This window comes from Myotis lucifugus, unplaced genomic scaffold, assembly GCF_000147115.1.
Source record: "Myotis lucifugus unplaced genomic scaffold, Myoluc2.0 scaffold_15, whole genome shotgun sequence".
NCBI classification, from domain to species: Eukaryota; Metazoa; Chordata; class Mammalia; order Chiroptera; family Vespertilionidae; genus Myotis; species Myotis lucifugus.
Window position 1 is genome coordinate 7,890,378 of NW_005871063.1, and position 22,399 is coordinate 7,912,776.

A 22,399-nucleotide genomic window follows, 5' to 3' on the forward strand; every position below is an offset into this window, starting at 1 on the left:
TCCCGCCAGGGCCAATGCCAGCCATGTTCCATGCTTTGCTGCCTGCTGCCGACACCCACCATGTTCTGTGAGTGCACCCTGGTGGTCAGTGCACATCATGTGACCTGTTGTTCGGTTGTTCTGCCATTCAGTCTATTTGTATATTAAGGTTATATATATATATATATATATATATATATATATATAGAGAGAGAGAGAGAGAGAGAGAGAGAGAGAGAGAGAGAGAGAGAGGGGTACCTAAATTGTCAGGTTATAGCTTTTTTAGAACTGCTCTATTACTCTTCTATATTGTTGTTTACTATCTCTCTGCAATTTCTATCTTTTCTATAAATCCATCCATTCAGTCATTTGTTTGTTTATTGATGTTTTCATTTATTAAACATGTATTAAGTGCCTACTATGTATTGTTCGGCATACTGAGTGCTTAGGATAAGAAGAATAACATACCAGTGTCTTTCTTTAACACCTTGTAGTCTAGAGGGCCTGAGGGTATAATTACAAAGCTTTATGATAAGTGCTAAATAGACACTGATATATAGCTTAGGTTACCTACTGGGTGTATAGTGCCCATACCAAGATCAGAACATGAATTTATTTTTGGAATTTTGAGTCTAGGATACCTATGAAATATCCAATTAGAAATATGCTGAGTACTGGCAGAAAATATCACTCAAGAGTTAAGTTTGATCTGGGGTACAATTTAAAAAGAAAAGGCATATTGGTGAGCTTGTCTAGAAAGAATGTCTAAACAGAAAAGTGTAAAGAGAGAGAAGAGAATTAATGTTAAAACCTAGAAAACATGAACAAAATGAGGACCAGGCCAGCAAGGAGGAGTCAGAACAGACAAGTTAGAATAAGTCAGAAATGTAGGAAGATATATCACTCAAGGTTCATATAATAAAGGATTTATTATAAAGAATTGACCTTATGCAATCGCAGAGCAGTGTTTCTTATTGCAGTCTGATGTCAGCAGCGAGGCAGTTGGGAAGGGAAGTGGGACATGAAGTGCAGAAGCAAAGACACATTAGAACTTCTGAGAATAGGTGGAATCCATGAGGAAAGGAAGACCCCACTGGATCTCCTGTTGCCTCCATACTCTCAAATTCAATGACATGGGTGTCCTGCAGAAGACATGAGAGCTGTTTTTCACAGAATTAGACATGGAATATAATCTAGGAATATAGAAACTAAAGGAGTAATTTGGCAAGAACAGGAATATAAAGGGGCACCCCAAGGAATCTCATGCATTCCAGACATATTCCTCTTTACCCTCATTGAGTTTTAGTGTCCCAATTTTCACTTTGTAATCAAAATCAAACAATCAATCACACAAGCTACTAGGATAACCCCTCTTGATAGATTGACATGAGGAGTCCAAGTGACCAGCCAGCAGGCTCAGCTTCGAGTGTGATGGAACCATTGCCCTATCTTCTGATAGAAGCATTCTTCCCTGGAAACAGACTTCTAGACCAGCAAAGACACCATCAGGACATGGTAAATCAAAATTTCATTAGCATATCACCAGGGAAAATAGTAAGAAGAGCCACTCCTATATTATCTTTCACTACTGTACTTCAGGGTCAATCCAGAGTGAGACTATAGTACTACAGTTGTCTAATTTGGCACATTGACAGCATTTCATACAGAGCCATCTGTAAACCAGGCTCAAATATTTCTTCATCAGTTAACTGGTCATAGGGAATGCTCCATATAACTATAGGTGCAGGTTGAGAGGGAAGGAGGCAAAGAACATGGGCATCTGTGACACTTACTCATGCAGCTTACCTATGCCTTCAAGACCTGTTAAAACCCACCTGGTTTCCATTTGGTTTTGGACTGCTGCTGTGCATATTCAATCTTATGACTTTGTCAGATGTGATCCAGTTCATGATAGATAACTCAGGTAGCATGATAATCTGCTTCAAGCACTAACAGACCTGCTAGATTATATACCTCAGTTGAAGAGCAGTTTGCTTGGCATCCCAGACTGGTTATAGGGCCCTGCCCCAAACTAGCATCTTTTCATTTTGTTCAGTAAATAAGTCAGAGTAGCACAACCAGATGTGGTAAATGTCTCCCAAATTCAGATGCCCACGTAGTATTACCAACCTTTGTGATAAGGGTTATCTTGACAGTAGGGGCCCAGTGCATGAATTCGTGCACCTTGAAAAGGAACTGTGGGCCAAGAGGCTGCGGTGGGCAAAGGGGCAGGTCTCGGTCCATCCTCTGCGCCCCCGCTCGGCCCCTCCCACCACGGTGCCTGGTTCCCTGTCTGCCGCAGCCCTGCTCCCACCACCACCACTCCCACTCACTGATGGCGCCGGCCCTGATCACACCTGCTGACAGTGTGGAGCGATTGGGGCTGGTGCCAGCAGCGGGTGCAAGTGGCAGCTGCTGCCCTGATTCCCCCTCAGGAGCAGGAGGAGGTGGAGAAGCCCTCATTGTGGCCAGGCAATTGGGACCGGCACTGGGTGCCCGCAGCAGGTGCAAGCAGCAACTCTGGCACTGGCAGTGGATGCAAGTGGGGCCGGCGCAGGCAGCAGGTGTAAGTGCTGGGTGAGACTGTGGCATGCGGGAGCAAAAAATTTTCAGTAACCACCAGAGGCTCGCTCCAATGACAGTGACTGGCGCTCCACCTTGGTCTGGTGCCCCCGCTCACCTGCTCCACAATCCCACCACAGCCGACACCCGCCATGTTCCCCATGTGCCCCCTGGTGGTCAGCGCATATCATAGCAACCAGTTGTTCAGTTGTTCTGCTGTTTGGTCTATTTGCATATTAGGGTTTTATATATATAGACTAGAGGCCTGGTGCACAAAAATTTGTGCACTCAGTGGGGTCCCTCAGCCCGGCCTGTGCCCTCTCGCAGTCTGGGATCCCCCAGGGGATGACCACCTACTGGCTTAGACCCGCTCCCTGGGGGATTGGGCCTAAGCTGGCAGTCAGACATCCCTCTGGCAGCCCGGGAGCCCTCGGGGGATGTCCACTTGCCAGCGGGGGACATCCTTAGTGCTGCTGAGGAGGCGGGAGAGGCTCCCACCACCACCGCTGTACTGGCAGCTGTCAGCCTGGCTTGTGGCTGAGCAGAGCTCCCCCTGTGGGAGTGCACTGACCACCAGGGGGCAGCTCCTGCATTGAGCATCTGCCCCCTGGTGGTCAGTGTGTGTCATAGTGACCAGTCATTCCCAGTCTTTCTGCTGTTAGGGTCAATTTGCATATTACCCTTTTATTATATAGGAGTGCCTGGCCAGCCTGAGTGAGGGGCTGATGGCTGTTTGCAGGCTGGCCACAGCCCCTTCAGTGTGGGGGTCCCCACTGGGGTGCCTGGCCAGCCTGGGTGAGGGGGCTGAGGGCCATTTTCAGGCTGGCCAAGCCCCCCAGTGGGGACCTCACCCCATGAAGGTGTGGCCATTCTGGTTGAGGGGCTGATGGCTGTTTGCAGGTTGGCCACGGCCCCCAGCCACCCAAGCTCCCAGTGGAGGCTGGCTGGAAGCAGGTATCTGGGATTTATTTATCTTCTATAATTGAAACTTTGTTGCCGTGAGCGGAGGCCACAGCCGGCTCAGGGAAGGCGGGAAGCTTGGCTTCCTCCATCACCGGGGCAACCAAGCCTCCTGCTTGCTCCAGCTCCGTGGCTGCCGGCCGCCATCTTGGTTGGGTTAATTTGCATATAGTCGCTCAGATTGGCTGGTGGGTGTTGCTTGGGGGCGTAGCAAAGGTATGGTCAATTAGCATCTTTGTCTTTTATTAGTGTAGATGTCCCAGATCACTGGAATCCTAGAAATATCACTGAGGCCACAGAAACCTGATCTTTTTATTAGATTTAGTTGGCCTACAATTATCTTACCAATATGTCAAGAGTACTGGTTACTTCTTTCTTACTAGGTCTAATCAACATGATACTATCAATGTAACTGACTATCATGATTTTCTGTGGAATTAAGAGATTATCAAGGACCCTGTAGGAGGGCTCCAGAGTTAATGTATCCCAGGTATGACAGTCAAAGTATGTAACTAGTCAACAGAAAGCAAACTACTTTTGATGGTCTCTAATAACAGGTGTAGATACAAAAGCATTCACCAGACCAAGATCAAGGTGCCCTCAGATTTGGTTCCTGATGATAACCTTCTTCTTGGATTGCAGATGAAAGCCTTGTCACTGTCCTCACATTGTTTTCTCTCTTCCACTCATAAGGACACTAATCCAATAATAGGGGCTCCACCCTCATGTGTTCATCTAAACCTAATTACCTCTGAAAGGCTCCACACCCAAATACTATCACATTGGGGGTGAGGGCATCAATGTATGAATTTTTGCAGAATAAAAACTTTCAATTCATAACATCTATCAAGGCTTCAAGGTATAGATAATTCTGATGCTATTAAATTTGTCCCATAACATTGAAAAAAGGAGTTTTCCAAATTCACATTAAAAAGTGAGTATTAACCTCGTAATTAAACGACATGAATAGTCCACTCATGTTTTCTTTAATCCCAACCAGACTAATGAGAGCAGTTTATCAAATAAATATCAGATCCCTCAAACTGTGGAGCTCTAGTAAAATATTTGATTTAAAATTACTTGATTTTAAAACTGTTCACAGACTTTCACTCCAAGACTGGCACTCTAGATTACTTAGACAATGCAGACTATGTTTTTCTGTTTCAAGACATTGAAGAATATAGTGGGTAGAACAGTGTCCCCTGAAAAATTCATGAACACCTGGAACCTCAGAATTTGAATTTATTTGGAAGTAGGGTCTTTGCAGAGGTAATTGGTTAAGATAATATCATACTGGATTAGGGTGACATTACTCTAAATTCAATGACTGGTATCCTTATAAGAAGAGGAGCAGACACAAAGACAAACACACAGGAAGAAGGTCATGTAAAGGACCCAGAGATTGGAATTAACCCCTAGAGTGCCGGGGAGCGCGATTGAGCTCCTCCTGTCTTTCGCCAAAAGTGCTGGGAGCGCTATCAAAGCTTCGAAATGGCGTCCAGTTCTAAGTCTGCTTTTATTAGTGATGATGACATTGCTAAATATGTCAATGTAGTAAAGGTTTCCTTAAGTTTTTGAATATGTAACTTCATTTCCTTGCGATTCATAATTCTTTTCCTAACTGCTGTAAAATCAGCAAAAATGCCTTGGCGATTTTAGCATGGTTCCTAGGATATTGGCTGGCATTCAAGGGGTTAAGCTACCAAAAGTCCAGGAACACCAGGAGTCACTAGGAACTGGAAGAGGCAGGGAAAGATTCTCCATAGAGCCTTTGGAGGAAGTGTGCCCTGTTGATACCTTGATTTCACATTTCTGACCTCCAGAACTGTGAGGAAATAAATTCCTATTGTTTTAAGCCACCCAATATGTAGTAATTTTTTGTGGCAGTCCTTGAAATCTAATACAGATTTTGGTACAAGAAGTGAGGTACTGCTATAACAAATACCTAAAAATGGGAAGATGTCTTTGGAATTGGGCAATGGGTAGAGGTTGGAAGAATTTTGAAGCACAAGATAGAAAAAGAGCCAAAATGTTGATCAAGGGTAAATGAGTAAATAAATTGTGGTACATTCAAGCATGTGCTTCCATAATGCAAATGAACTACTACTACACACAATGGCATAGATGATCCTCAGAAGAAAAGATTAATCAAAGAAACCAGAAACAAAACAACACATACTGTATAAAGCCCATTTATATAAAATTATATAAAATAGTGTTATACTCAGGATAATGACCATGTTTATAGGCACCAAGGGAGTATTAATTGAGGGGGCTTAAGAGAGGCTTGTTGGGGGTCTTGGTATGGATAATATTTATAAGGGTCTTTGCTTCTGGATGATCCTTTGATCTAGACATTTACTTATTTTTCACTTTTCTCTATTTACCAAAATTTTTCTTTTGAAAACTAAGTTATCTAGATTTAGAACAATGTTAGGGAGTTTACTTATGATTTGCCATTAAAGATCTGATGGGTTAAAAAGAATAGAAGGTATCATTTATGCATTTTTGTTTATTTGAAAGCTTTTTTCGCCTTTTGAGTTGATGACATGAAACCTCCTGTCTCTAACCAACCTTATGTGTCTGTCTAACATATAATATTGTAAACTTCATGATATTGTTCCAGTGATGCTGTCTTTACCCATCTGCTTTGCTTCTTTGGGACTTGCCCCTTGTGAAACTCAGCCCCTAAGACTGCCATTCATATGCACTGAAACATGATAAAATACCTTGGCTTGTCTAAGAGAGCTGTCTAGTAAATAGCTACTATGGAAAATATTGAGGTACTCACCTGTCATTTTTGTTTTTTCTTCATGCAGAACAAATATTGATCACATTTTACAGTACAATGTTAATTTAATAATAAGCTATATTACAATGTGGATGAACCATGAAACCACTACACTAGCATAAAGAAGCCAGACACGTAAGACCACTCATTTTTTATTCCATTTATATGAACTTCTAGAATAGACAAATCCACAGAGACAGCAAGTAGATTAGTGATTGCCAGGGGCTAGGAATAGGGAAAAGGAAGAGTTACTGCTAACGGGTATGGTGTTTCTTTCTGGGGTGATATAATGTTCTAAAATTAAATAGTGGTGATAGTGGTATAAATTATGAATATACTAAAAACCACTAAATTTTACAACATGGAAGGGTGAGTTTTAAGTTATGTGAATTAAATCTCAATAAAGCTGTTAAAAAAACTCACCCCAAGCTAAGTAACTTTTTAAAAAAAAGTTATTCTTATGTCTAAAGAGATGACTGACTGGCTAGGGCACAAAGATCAGATTACAAAATATTTTCATGATATTCATTTGTGCAATATAGAGCTATGAAAAACTTAATTGGTTAACTAAAATTTTTTTCAGTATTTCTTTTGTAATATATATGAAAAGTTTTTACTTATATAACACTAGAGTAGATCCTTACTGCCTAAATCCTTAAAGAAAATTCTGCAGTCAGTATATTTTATATAACTTGAAAATGGTGATTACCAATAAACCCATTATTAAAAAAACATCTATAATAATAAAAGTGTAATATGCTAATTAGACCGGACAGCTGAACAACCTTCCAGACATCATTCTGGACATCCTTCCGGACGAAGCCCTGGCAGCGGGGGCTGAGGCAGAGGCAGTTAGGGGTGATGAGGCAGGCAGGCAAAGGTGGTTAGGGGCAATGAGGCAGGCAGGCAGAGGTGGTTAGGGGTGATGAGGCAGGCAGGTGAGCAGTTAGGGGTGATCAGGTAGGCACTCAAGCAGTTAGGGGTGATCATGCAGGCAGGCAGAGTGGTTAGGGGCAATGAGGCAGGCAGGCGAGCAGTTAGGAGCCAGTGGTCCTATAAACCAGTCAATGGCATGAATTTCGTGCACCGGGCCTCTAGTTTAATAATGTTTAGATGCCTGAAGTTCCCAGCCATCCAAAGTTTCAGTTAGAAATTCTAATTTGAACCTGATTCCTCTTCCTTTGTAGATACCCTGTCTTTTTTTTTCCACGGGAGCATTTGAGATTCTCATGAAGTTCATAAATTTCAGCACAACCTTTTCTTACTTCATAAATATTGTTTTCTCTCGAAAATCTCTGAAAATATTAATTACAGTGAGAGATCAAATGAGCCATGAACTTTCTGCAAAAGATATCCTTTAGGGATCATAAATGACAGCTGTTTGGCTAGCTACTGGCTCTAGCTCTGCTCAGTATTTCTTATTTCCAGCTTAATATTCTATCAAACACCTGTTACGAAAGGCTTGCCTTCAACAGGCACCTCATTCCAGGTGATTACATGTGACTATATAAATAAATGTTTTACCATCGTATGCCTTCAACTACCAATATTTTATTTTCCATTGGTAATAAAGTTATCACTCTTTTGACCAACACCGAGTTAAACAATAAATCTTAAATTTCTACCGTTGAGGTTTTATTTTATGAACACCTTTCTGTACCAAATACTGTATCAGAAAATAGTTTAATAGAGGAAATAGAAATTCCTCTGGGTAGTTTATATTGAAAAGAAATTTTGGTGCATACAAGAGCATTTGAAAGGCTGGAGGAGTAAAAGTCAGGGCTATAATGAGACTTTCAGCTTCAAGATCATACAATGTAGCTGTGATCTAGAAGTCAGAAATCGAGTGCAGCTATTGTTACTAACCTTTTCCAGAACTGCTCCTCCACCATCCACCATGACCTTATACCTTTTAAGGTAGAAACTAGAAGGTAGATTCTATTCTCATAGATAATGCAGCTTTCTTTGCTGCTCCTAAAGCTCGGAGAAGGTCTCTCTCTCCCTTTCACCTTCTAAATCTCATGGTGTACATAGGAGACCTAATATAACTGAATCATATAATTGTTTTAAAGGTCTTTAAAAATTTAATTCTTCTCATGTTGTTAGTTTTTCTCAAATATTTAATGATTCTCAGTTGCCTATATGTCTGTATACATAGATTGTGTGGTATTGGTAGCCAGAATTTATATACCTTGCCTAAATAAGAAGCCCTGTTCACCTGGTAGACATGAATGCAAGTTCTGTTTATAGATATCCTTGCTCTGATGGTTGTGGTGGGTGGGAAAAGAAGGTTGGTGGTATAGGGAGAATGCACATGAGAAGTCTCTCCTTTATGGTTTACTAGAGGCCCAGTGCACAAAATTCGTGCGGGGGGTGGGGGTGGGGTAGAGGGGCTCCTCAGCCTGGCCTGCGCACTCCGTTGCATGCTTCAATGTCTTTGGATCTATTTATCCTTACACTTACAATAAACTGATTTGCACTTTCCTGGATGCTTAAAAAAATTAATCAGGATCTACATCTTCTCCCTCAAACCAGGTAAGACAATTCAATTTTTGTTTTCATTTCTTTTATTTGACTTCCCCCAAGCACCCTATCTCTTTACCTCCCAAGAGCCCTGGCTGGTGTGGCTAAGTTGGTTGGAGCATCCTTCAGTGCTCCGGAAGGTCGCAGTTTCAATTCCCAGTCAGGGCATGATCCCCAGTCTGGGTGGTTTCAGGAAGCAACCAATCAATGTTTCTCTCTTACATGGATGTTTCTCTCTCTCTCTCTCCCTTTCCCTCTCCATTCCCCTCTCTCTAAAATCAATCAGATATCCTTGGGTAAGGATAAAATAATAATAATTGTTACAAGTACTGTTATGGAGCAATGTCCTGAGGGCATTAGAGGAAGTCCAACTTTTGAGGAATCTGACTAGTCATGCTGTCTTAGACCTGGGCATTTGCGCATGTCCTGTCCATGGTCTGAAACACCTTTGTCTCCTTTCTTCTCTTTTCCAGGCAAGTTCAGACACTTTATGTCTGGATCTAAATAGAACTTTCTCCAGGAAGCCTTCCCTGAGTGCTTCTCTCCTGTATGCATGTGTACTTTCTCTCTGGCAGCCCTTTTCACAATATACAGCAACTGTTTATTGACTGGTTTATATCCTCAGCTCTATCCTAAGCTCTGGAAAAAGAAAAGACAACTGTCTCACAGAAAGTCTAATCTCTCTGTAATCCTCCCATACATTGTACCACATAAATATGGACTATTTTTCAAATTTAATGTTATATAATTTAATTCCAGTTTATAAAAAGCATTAAACACGTTTCTTTAAAAGTAAGCTCCACTGTTGCATTATATTATTTGACTAGAGGCCTGGTGCACGGATTCATGCACTGGTGGGGTCCCTTGGACTGGCCTGCGCCCTCTCGCAATCCAGGACCCCTCAGGATGTTGGACTGCTGGTTTTGGCCCGATACCCGCTGGCCAGGCCAAGGGACCACACCAGTGCACGAATAGCTACTGGTTGAACAGTTGAATGGTCGAATGGTCGCTTAGGCTTTTATATATATAGATTCCTACATATTTAATTTACGGTCTTTCATAACACTGTATTTTCCCATGTTACAAACACTGCCACATTATTAATGTATACTTGTAGAATAAACCAATGAACTGTACCAGTTTCATGCAAATATTTTTCTAGCCTTGATATATAAACATTTTTGAAAGTATGAATACTGCTCGGATTCTAACATTTTAATATTGTTTTTAAAAGTAGCTAACCTGTATGTAAATAAGCATGGCATTTGTAACTGTTGAAGGTGTAGACACCTAAGAAAGAAGATATCCATAGAAAAGGGTTCCAGTAGTGAACTGGGCTCAAATTTAAAAGCAGAGCCAAGCAGCCCACTTCTAAATAGGGGCCTCTTATGCAAACCACACTTCAGGGAGAAGCCTGCACTGAACTGCCTGCCTGCTTCCTGTTCCTGCCATATGAGCCAGCCCTTATAAAGGAGTTCCTGAAATAGTATTTCAATCAATAGGACTGAGGCTTTCCACATCCAATCCAACTGTACATCTATATCCCCCATCAGATTCTTCACTGACCAATCAGAGAAGCTTCATTTTGACCAATCAGGACAATGCTTTTTTTGGGCCAATCAAACTGTGAAGATTTGGAGCCCTCATTTGCAAAAGTCCCAGGGGTGGGGACTTCTGTCTATATGTCAGCAGCTCTCCTCTCACTGAGCAAGTGCACTTTCCCTTTCCACCGGAGACTGAAGACAGTGTTTCCCTGGCTGAGCTCAAACACCAAAGATGTCACGAAGATGTCTCACTGGAGCAGAGAGGAGCAAACCAGGAGCAGAGCTGTCTAGCCAGAGATGGGCCTGGCCCCAGGGGCTGCCTCCCGGCTGTGCTGTGCTGCTTTGTAATTGAGCTGTACACTATCAGGCTGTTTCACAGCTGTGCTGTATCACCATTGAGCTGTTTGCACTGAATAAAATGTCTTTCTTCACTGCACCCCAAACTGGGGATTCCTGTTGGGATTGAATTGGCACCAATGACCATCCATTGACAGAAGACTGCCTTGTCTGGTTGTACATACTGTCCTCATGTTTTTATACTAGTAGTGAATTTACTAGTATTAAAATTTCACTTTAATAAATACATTTTCTAACTGGATACAAGGCACTCTTTTTCATTCATTGGACATACATCATAAGTTAATGCATAATATACTTGTGAGAGGAAACATTTCTCCTAGGTTTATTATCTCTTTTTCTCAGCAGAATTAAATACTGTGTATATTTTATTTATGCAGAGATGTCTGTCCGAAGTACAATCGTTCTAACAATAGTCAATATAATTAAATGAATGCTTTCTCCTCTGTTAGAGTTGTAATTATCAAAGCAGCAAACAAGGTCTATCTAATGCTATTCTCACATCACCCGCTTCCAGGAAATAAAATTTCCCCATGTTCCAAGGTATTTTAAGGGATGCAATTTATGGAAGAAGCAGTGGAATTGTTTTTTGACAGTAACTTAAGTTAGCAAACGTCCCTGTGTGGAAATCGTATTGAGTAAATCCTTAAAAAAGAAAAACCAGAAACAAAAATGGGTCCCTGCAGATTTGGACTGTAGGTGGAGCCTCGGGGGTTTGTGGGCGGGGCCACTCAGGATCTGGGCGGGTTCTAAGTTCTCGCCGACACTACCGCCCTGCGCTCGGCCGCTCCGGGGTCTGTTCGGCTCCTTTCGGCTCCGATCGGCTCCGCTCGGGGAGGAAGAGCGGGGACGAGTTTGGCGCAGGCGCCCTGGGCTCCTGCTGCATTAAGGGCTTGCTCTGCCGTGTGTTTCTACTTCCTTGTCTTCCGAGCTGTATCCGGGTCGTTGCTTTCCCTATTGTCTCAGGCAATCGGTCTTGGACTGTGCAAATTCTGGGTCTTTTGTTGCTTCTGGTGCAGGCTAATAAAGTTTTTCTTTCTTTTTCTTTTTTTTTCTAACCGTTATAACGAGGGAGTTAACTCCCCAGGGCTGCCAGGTTGGCGGCGCTGCCTGGACCGGAGGGCGCCCGCGCCCGGGGAGCGCCGGGGAAGCTCGAGCTTCTGGGGCCGGTTCCGCGAGGACTAAGGGGCGGGTCAGGGGGTGGGGTGCGCGAAGGGACCGCCGGGCTGCACCTGGGACGCCCCATCCGCTCGGCGGCACCGCCGATTTTAAATAGCATCTTCCGACTGGGTCCCGCGGTCTCAGCCCCAGACCTCGGCGCTGCCTGGGCTCCCGCAGCCTCTCCCTAGGTCTCCCAACGACCGCCGCACGGATTCCTTAGTAAGTGTCGGAGGCCTCCGCGGGGAGGAAGGTCCGTTCAGCCCTCGGAGGAGGCAGAGCCGGTGGGACAGCGGGGCGGGGGTGGGGCGCTGCGTGGACGCGTGCCCCTCGCGGTCCGCGGGAGCGATCGCGACTTCTTTTCTTCCCTGGGCCTGGCGTGTGCTTTCTGTTGACGGTCACGGTGCCTCAATGAGGGGTGACGACCGACCCGCGGAAACATCACAAGATGTGCAGGAAGGTCGCCTTCGCCGACCGACCGACCGACCGACCGACCGGCCCTCCCAGCCCGCGTTCCCACCCACCTTCCCCAACACCTTTAGCCCAGAGCTGAGTCAGATGAAGACCCCTAGCAGGAGGTCTTCTGCACCTTCCCACAGCACCACTGCTCTCCCCTGTGCTTTGTGTGGTTTTGAATGACGCTATAATTTTATTTATTTTTCCTTAACAGTGGATCGCAGCTCCAAGAGGAGGCAGGTGAAGCCTTTGGCAGCTTCTCTGCTAGAAGCTCTCGATTATGATAGTTCAGATGACAGTGATTTTAAAGTTGGAGATGCCTCAGGTAAATGTTTCTCCCCTTTCCCAGCTCTCTGAAGTTGGGTTTATTTTCAGACTTTTTTTTTTTTTTTAAAGAATTGGTTTTGATTACAATGCCAATTTAAAGTTAAAGCACATAAACTTCATTTATTTTGTACAGTTGATTTCCCACATTTCTCTAAGATCCTATCACTAGGTCCGATCATTGTTATCCGTTTTTGTTGATTCTTAATGAACCTGCCAGAGGACTTTTTCCAAAGATGCAAAAACGTTTTCTCTATTCTTTACTTGGAAATATAGTTATGCTTATTTGATGGATAGAGGGGGAAAATGAGAGATATCACGAGGTAGAATAATATCCTGACAGTAATGTGAGCCATGAACTGCTCATGAGCAGGGTTCTTCTCTTTTCATATCACTTGGCGCACCCTCTGAGGGGAGTTTTACTAAAGCTGATCAGAGAAAAAAATTGTGTTTCATAGTAGCCACTGGACCTTGCTTGTGGGTTGGGCCTTTCAAAAATCTCTTGAGATGTAAAGCATGCATGCTTGCTCTATGTTTTGTGATTTAAAAAATAAACTTTTTTAAAAAGGTCATATATTCACATTGTACAAAATTGGAAAACATAGAAGAGTATGGTTGACTTTGTTCTGTTCATTGTAGCTCATATAAAGATACATATAAAATCTTAATTGAAATGGATACAAATTATGTTTAAATATGTGAACAATAAACATTACTTATTATTCTGCCCCCCACCCCCTTTAAATATATTTTACTGATTTTTTACAGAGAGAAAGGGAGAGGGATAGAGAGTTAGAAACATTGATAAGAGAGAAACATCAATCAGCTGCCTCCTGCACACCCCCTATTGGGGATGTGCCCGCAACTACATGCCCTTGACCTGAATCAAATCTTGGACCCTTCACTCCACAAGCCAATGCTCTATCCACTGAGCCAAACCGGTTAGGGCTATTCTGCCCCTTTTGAGTGGAAATTTAAAGAGAGAAATGAAAGCCCTTACAGCAGTGGTTCTCAACCTTCCTAATGCCTCTACCCTTTAATACAGTTCCTCATGCTGTGGTGACCCCCAATTTCATTGTTACAAATTGAACATAATTAAAGCATAGTGATTAATCACAAAAACAATATGTAATTATATATGTGTTTTCCGATGGTCTTAGGGGACCCCTGTGAAAGGGTCGTTCGATCCCCAAAGGGGTCGCGACCCACAGGTTGAGAACTGCTGCCTTACAGTTTCATCCTTTTAACAGGCTTTAAAAATACTTCGAAGATTTATTTATTGATGAGAGAGAGAGAGAGAGAGAGAGAGAGAGAGAGAGAGAGAGAGAGAGAAAGAGAAAGAAAAGCATCCATTTGTTGTTTCACCTATTTATGCATTCATTGGTTGCTTCATGTATGTGCTCTGACCAGAGATGGAACTTGAAACGAACTGAGCTACCTGGCCAGGGCGCATTCCTCTAAGAGATTTTAAGTATTCTTCCATAGAATTTTCTATGCTTAGTCTTTCTCCTTTCTGTTTTTTTTTTTTTCTGCTAGGGATGGTAAGGAAGGGATGAAGTTAGGTTATGTTACTAGTATTACTTTTAATAGCATCAACAATCAGAATTCACTTGTGACTTACTGAGAACTTTTTGTTCCCATAATCTCATTTAATTTTTAAAGTAACTTAGCAAAGGAGATATTTTTTGATAATAGGGGAACTGAATTTAAAGAACTTGCATGAGGTCACTCAGGCCATAGTGGATTCTCATCCATGTCTTTTGATTCCAAAATTTAGTCTTTTTCTCTGCTTAGATCCTAAACAGAGATAAGGATATAATCTTAAACCAAAACTACTTGGATGGTGTGCTGACTAATCAGGTCACTCTCAGTAATCAAAAGTTGTTAAGTTTATCTTGATTTTTGTTTGTTTGTTTTTTAACCTTCTCACCTCTTTTACCTTCCATTTAGTTGATTCACTGGTGCTTGGTACCAAAGAAGGGAAAGAAAAGGAAGGGCAAGGGGGTAAAATCCAAATCTACTTTAGTTCTCTTGGTGAAACCTTGGCAGATAGAATATTCTTGACTCGAATGTTATTTTGATTTGTTATGGTCCAGATTGTAAAGTGTGATTAAAGTAGTTGGATCTCAGAAATTATTACTTATTTGAATACCATTATGGGAAAAACTCCAAAGCTTAATTTCTTTAAATGTTCCATAATTATTTTTTGGCAATAAATTCTGATTTTGTAATTTTTTTTCTTTTTGCTTATTAAGATGGAGTCATTCACAGGTATCACTTCTCTTTTACAACATTTAAAACAATTTAATGGTACAAACTACTTTCTCAAAATAATTTATGATATCAAGCTAATTAGAGATTCCTGAACTTGTTAAATTTTAATCAGAGTTAATGGGAATTATCTATTATTTGTGGTAAGTGGTAGGATGAGTTTTATTAGCTGATAATTAAAAGAAATTCTAAAAGCACTAAAAATCTGTATACATAATACCTACTTTCTTGACCTCTGGGGAGATTAAATTGTGACCCAGAGTCAAAATTTATCTGTGTAGTTCTTGATGTTATTGTAAATGAGAGTTAGTAGAAAATGATTTTCTTTAAAATAGTTCATAGTCAGTAGAAATTGAATGATATTTTCTGCTCTTGGATTAGGAGCATTGGTGTCTCCCATGGCTGAAATGTTGGCTTATTCTAGATTACCAGTGATTCCTATTTGCATCTTTTCTCTGTCTGAGATAGTTGGACTCTTACAGGAAATAAGACATTAAACTTATCACTGCTTTTTAAACATTCTGACTTTGTGGAATCCCAACCTTATCTATGAATTGATTAAACTGAAAGTGGAGAAATAAAAACCATTTCTTTCCAAACAATTTCTAGGAATGACTCCTGACTTTCTTAGAACTTAATGTTAAAATGCTTAGATTGATTTGCCTCAATTTTTATCTGATTCTCTGCATCAGTTTCTTCTGATTTTCATTTTGAAATCTGAATTCTGACTACAAAACTTCATATTTCTGTTTGGCTCTAAGAATAAATATTGAAAATTCTATAGACAAAGGTTATATTTAAGACCCCTGCAGATAAACATAATTTTATTCATGTGTTTCTCAGATGATAAATCTAAAAAGAAATATTGTTCAAAAATTATCTGACAGTGATTATTGACAATAATTATAAGCCTCTACCATTCAAAATAATGAACTGAATATAGATTACCTTTTATCTCAAAGGTGAAAATAGAGCTAAATTTTTCACTTGTTTTCTCTTTTTTTAAACAATTATTTTTATTTCTTTATCTATTTTTTAATCTTTATTGTTGAGAGTATTACAAATGCTCCTCCTTTTCTCCCCCTTGTCCCCTACCACCTGTCCTCCCTGCCCCCCAGGCCTTTATCCTTTCCCTGTGTTCATGGGCAATGCATATACACATATAAATTCTTTGGTTAATCTCTTCCCCCCACCCCACCCCTAAGTTTTTCACTTTTGTTGAGAGCCAATAAATAAATTTTAAAATTAATAAATCCTAAAATGGGATATAAGTGTATTAGAATTATTGTGATACCACCAGAAAAGCCATATATAGAAATGTTAGGTGAAGCTCTATAAAATGACCAGTTTTATAGGTATAAAACTGTCAAATATTATCAATTTCATGTTTTGGCCTAAAGTGGTTATATTTGAGACTTGGACCTAAGATTAGGGCTAGGATAGATTCATTGAGTAATCTGCTATATAAATGGAATCTTTTTGAAGAAAAGTATATATATTACCTTTATTAAATAAGACAATATAACAATGCCGTGTCCCCTAACCTTCTGGCCAAAGTAAGAAGGTTAACTTTATATCTTAAGTCATAGTTTAGTTAGGTGAAATTGTCAGAGAGTAATTTAGCTGGAAGAGTTAGGCTGAGACTTTGGTTTGGTAATATTTTGTGCTTAATTTGACTTTAGCTTCAGTGGATCAAAATGTTTCTTGATCATCTGTAGTTTTGTTTCAAAGTACTTTTCTGGATGTTATGGTGAATTCACTAAGAAATAGTGATAACATTAGAGTAATTAGATAAAATAATGAATAGATGATACAAAGCATGCTTGATCACTTACGCAGTTTAAGTCTCTCAAAGGATACAGGTCTACTCTAGATGGATTGATCTAGGAGAAGTCATTGAGATAAGAGTTAAATTAGAAACTGAAATCTAGATGGAGAAACATTAAGTGTTGAAAGTGTAGAGGTTGGAAAATGTTTATTAATCCTGGATCGCGACTGAATAAAAGAATAGAAGGGATGAGCCTGGGAAAGTAGAATGAGGTCACCTTGAGGCCTTATATGCTAGACCAGGGTTTCTTAAACTCAGCACTATGGACATCTTGTGTTGGACAATTCTTTGTTGTGGAGGCCTGTGCTGTGTATTACTACACCTGGACCTTTCATGGCCACCATTCTCTCTAGACACTGCCAGATGTCCTCTGTGGGACAAAATCGTCACAGCTGGAAATAGAGGGTGAGTTGTGTTGACTGATTGGCTTTTTAAAAATAGCTTTACAGGATTTGTCAAAATGGTCACAAGATGATAACAATCAGCAGTAGACGGTGATCTGTTGTCTGATGTGTATATTTATAATTCTAATCCCTGTTGGACTGCATCAATGAACAGAATAAATACTTAGATTTGATGAACAAAGATGATTCTTTATATTGCAAAGCTAACATAAAATTCTGATTTAAATCCTGTTTCATTTTTGGTTTTATTGTTTGATATTTATCTTGGGGAAAACTTAAGCATTGAATATTGTGAAGGGATTCTTGACGGATTTTTAAAAAAAATTCTGTAACTGCAAAAAAATCTGTCTGTAAGTTGAAATAGCTATTGATTGGAGAGATTTTGATAGAGTGTGTTTGAGAAAGGTTATTTTTTGTTTAACTGAGTAGGAAGTATGGATTTCAATTTCAAAACTTTTTTCTAGTGTCAAAATTTTTATTATAGACTTAGAATTATCTGGTTCTTATGCCTAAGATTAGCTGTATTTGAAGTATTTGGATTACTTCTCTAGTCTGTTCTTTTTTTCTTTGAAGAGTGTAAGAGTGATAGATTTGGAATATGGCAGAGTCTTTGTTTGAATTCATAGTAACATGAAATATTTCTTTGCAGCCTATAAAAATATAGACAGCCAAGAACTCTGATTTTCTCATTCTCATTATTGCCAAGCTACACTGTGACTAAATATTTTTATCTCCATCCCTCAAGTGCATATGTACTAAAAAGAAGTGATGACTAATTATTTTTCAGAGATCAAAGAAAAATAAAATTTGATATATTCCTGATGGCTGCAGTTGGAGTATGGCTAATATGTTATATTTGGAGAATGATGGGTTGGGTAAGCTATTAGGATTTGTATTTGTGGAAAAAACTCACATTCTTCTAATGACATATTAATAAATGTAAAGCTTAAGTTTTTCAAAATTGCTTTTTATTCAGGCGTGATTATAGAATAAAAACAGAATTAAAGTATCACTTTCCCTCTACTTTGAAAAATAATTAATTGATTGGTATTGGCAACAACAACCAAACTAAAATTATAAACATACTTTATGGTTTGTAAAATTTACTAATAGCAAAGTTAAATTCCTCTAGTTTTGATCAGGTATCCACTTTTGTGCCCCAGTTAATCTTACATTGGAATCTATTGTTATTTATTTATTTTAAAAATATTGATTTCAGAGAGGAAGGGAGAGGGAGAGAGAGATAGAAACATCAATAATGAGAGAGAATCACTGATCAGCTGCCTCCTGCACGACCCACATTGGGGATTGAGCCCGCAATCTGGGCATGTGCCTGACCACGAATCAAACTGTGACCTGGTTCACAGGTCGATGCTCAACCACTGAGCCACAGGGGTTGGGTTCCATTGTTATTTTTCATTGGTAAAAATAACTAAGGAGTGCTTTCTAAGTATTTGTAAAATGGCTTCTAGAAGATTAATCCAGGAGAAAGTACCTTTTGTCCATCTGCCAGCTCTCTTAATTATTGGCTTGCTTGCAAGATGTTCCAATTTTCTTTAGTCAGTCTGCATAGAGATTCTTTTTTGCCAGAGGTTTTTTGTTTCGTTTTGTTTTGTTTTTGTAAGTTGGGTTTAATTGTGAGTGGTCTAAAAAAAAATCATAATTTTCTTAATGATTTGAGAGCTACTGGACTGAAAGAAGTCACCTATTTGTGAGTGAAAATTGGGTCCACACACTTTTTTGAAATCCGAGGAGCCACAAATTCACAGGTCTTTCTTAAGTTTGACATAAACTGTTTGATGGTAAAACCTGATTGGTACTGATAATTTATTTGTAATATATATTTATCATAATCATAACTATTCATACATATTACTGCAAAATTATGTATTTACCTATAGGGCAGGTGCTAGTGTGATATATTCTGCATATACTCCGCTACCCTTCTAAAATCTAAAAAACAAAGTCTAACTTCTGAAACATCTGCCTCCAAAAAGTTCAGACAAGGGATTGTTAACCTACACGATTTTGTGTCCCATGCAAGAATTTTTAGGATGAGAGTGTTTCTCCACAACAGTCCTGAGTAAGCTATGAGTACCTGCATGAAAACCTAGGGACTGACAATGATTTTATAAGGTCAGTCAACATTTGCTAAATGTTAGTCTTTTTAAAAAAATGTGATTTAATTAGCAGGATTTAAATTTTATCAGCTATTTATAAAAGCATTTTGACCTATTTTAAATACTAGATACTAATCATAGATAATTTCTTTACATCTAATGCCCAATTAATTATAGAGGCTAAGGCTGGTTGAGTTAACAGGAATTAAAATGATGTAGAAACATAAACTTTTTCATAATTTATTATTACCCTTTCCTTGGTTATAGGTATAAAATATTCATCACCCTACAGATTTTATTACTATTGCTGGCTATGATCTAACTATGACTGCTTTGTTTCCCACTTCCTTTTTTCTCCTCCCTGTGTCCCTCTCTACAGATATTTTAGAGTTTTATTTGATCAGGCATAAAGATGATTAGAAGGTTACTGAATAGTGTTGACTTAAGAGTGCCTGGGCTTTGCTAGGCAGGAACGGAAGAAACTTGCTAGAAGCCTTATAGTCCTATGTGAACTATTTGATATCCTTCGCCTATCTTTTTAGTGACTACTGTGGTTGCTCGATGGCTTAGTTTTAAAAAAAATTTATTAATTTCTTCATTCTAGGAGATATAGCAGTTATTGCCTAGAATTTTTGAAAGTTTAGGTGATTCTTTTATTGATATCCTAATAAGCAGGAAAATTGATAACTTCTCTTGCAACTTCCATTTTCTGTGCCATTGCTATTGTCTCTTCTCATCTATGTACTTGGTGCTCCTAAAATTGATGGGTTTAGTAGGAATGTGGTACAGGTTGACTATCATAAATATCTATGCTTAATTTTGCTGGGTAAAGCATGAAACAATGAAACAAAGTTTTTTTGGGCCAGGATTTTCTTGTTCTGAATGTAACTCAATGTTTATAAGTCTATATAGTTTATGAAAGGAAGATGTAAGGGTAGAAGACTATGGTGCATATTCTATTATCATTAAGTTAAAACCACGTGCCCAATTTATACAGAATGACATCTACTTTTAGAAAAAATTGCCTTTAGGGTACCAAGTAAAGCATGCGCTATATGACAAAACAGTGCTCCTCTTTTAAAGCATATTTTAATTTAGAGTTACATATATTCGTCTTCATTAATGCTATATTGAAATAAAACCATTACACCAACTTCATTGATTTATTATTTAATCAGGTTAGTAATGTCTACCATCATTTGACTTAAATTTGTTTATATTGTTTTGCAAGTTACTCACAGATTTTGGTGGTTTCATTTGTGTCAGCGTTGTGTGTGTGTGTGTGTATGTATATACATATGTGTGGTTTTTTTTTCTCATATTTTCAACAGATTCTGAAGGGAGTGGTAATGGAAGTGAAGACCCCTCAAAGGACAGTGGAGAAGGTTCCTGTAGTGATTCTGAAGAAAATATTTTAGAGGAAGAACTAAATGAAGATATTAAAGTAAAAGAAGAACCACTTAAAAATTCTGCAGAGGAGGAAATACTGTCATCAGAAAAACAGTTAATTAAAATGGAAAAGAAGGAAGAAGAAAATGGAGAAAGACCTAGAAAGAAAAAGGACAAAGAGAAGGAAAAAGAGAAGGAGAAAGAAAAAGAGAAGGAGAGAGAGAAGGAGAAAGAAAAAGCAACAGTATCTGATAATGTGGCTGCTTCTGCTGCTGCCACCGCACCAGCCACAAGTCCTCCTGCTGTTAACGCATCTCCTTCAGTCCCTACTACAACTACTACAGAGGAACAAGTCAGTGAGCCAAAAAAGTGGAACCTTCGTCGAAATCGACCACTTTTGGATTTTGTGTCCATGGAAGAATTGAATGACATGGATGACTATGACAGTGAAGATGACAATGATTGGCGGCCTACTGCAGTAAAGAGAAAGGGGAGATCTGCATCTCAGAAAGAAGGAAGTGATGGAGACAATGAGGATGATGAAGATGAGGGGAGTGGGAGTGAGGAGGATGAGAATGATGAAGGCAATGAAGAAGATCATAGCAGCCCTGCCAGTGAAGGGGGTTGCAAGAAGAAGAAGAGTAAAGTTCTTAGCAGAAACAGTGCTGATGATGAGGAACTGACCAATGATAGCCTGACACTATCTCAGAGCAAGAGTAATGAGGTAGATCAACCCAATTTTTATGATATCTGTCTGTCTGGGGAGAGGGAATTCTCTAAACCAGTCTACTTATATTAAGTGGCTTCCTTGAAATCCTATTTGTAGACAGTTGTAGGAGTGAATGAACTCCCTAACTATAGCATTTATTCATTTGGCCAACCAACCTTTATTGAGTACCTACTCTGTGTCACCGTTCTCAAGGAGCTCACAACATCGTTCTCAAGAGCTCACAGTCTATCTATGTAGAGGAATATTTTTATATCCTTAGACTTGGGAAATGGTAGGGTTTTTCTTTTACCTTTCTATCCTCTCACCCCATTGTTCATAGGACTACTAAATTGTGCTAATTGGATTATGAGAAAGGTCACCTTTCTTTCAACTTAGTTATATTCAGGTCCATATAAAAGTTGAGGCTTTTAGACTACTTTAGCAGGGTAACACAGCTTAACGATTGTCTCAGACTTTTAGAGATTAATTTTCAAGGTTAATTTCTTTACCAGTTGCAGCACCATCATTTAAATGGTCACCAAATCTTTGTTTTAGATGTATGGAAGTAAAACTAAACTATATGTTTACATATATTTAGTGAATAAATTCTCTCTACAAAGAAATGAAAACAAACAAACATTTTTATCATAAAACTACAGTAATGATTCAGTTCTTCCACTTGAAGTTCTCCTGAAAGTTAGGTTTATATCCATTGGGCCCAAGATGCAGCATTCAAGACTCTTCAGTCAAACACATTTGTGTCTTTTTGTCTGTGTGTTTATGTACATGTTTTTCTTCAAAAGAAAGATTGAGTTGTCTTTTCACATGTAGATGTATCTGTTACATCACATGTAGAACTAGAATAATTAAGTCTGTCATTTTGTTAGTGTGTTTATAGTCATGAAAATTCACTTCGTTCACTTTATCAAGCACTTATTTTTGTTGTTTTTTCATACCATTGACAGGTTAAACTGGTAGGATATTTTTCCTTTTATGCTTTATTTGTTCTTTTACATTTCTTTTG

General features: G+C 39.4%; 1 protein-coding gene across 5 annotated transcripts in view; it reads left to right on the forward strand.

The window, feature by feature from the left end:
* Positions 1–11,583: 11,583 nt before the first annotated feature.
* Positions 11,584–22,399, forward strand: part of PHF14 (PHD finger protein 14) — a 154,274-nt gene continuing 143,458 nt past the window's right edge. For 4 of the 5 annotated variants that reach the window (XM_006085019.3, XM_006085018.3, XM_023750760.1 and 1 more), the window contains exons 1-3: positions 11,931–12,096; positions 12,545–12,655; positions 20,609–21,390. In XM_006085019.3, the coding sequence (XP_006085081.1) occupies position 12,096; positions 12,545–12,655; positions 20,609–21,390 (894 nt within the window). In that variant the 5' untranslated portion in view covers positions 11,931–12,095. Of the gene's footprint in view, positions 12,097–12,544; positions 12,656–20,608; positions 21,391–22,399 lie in introns of all 5 variants that reach the window. The other variant, XM_006085020.3, reaches the window with a different exon arrangement.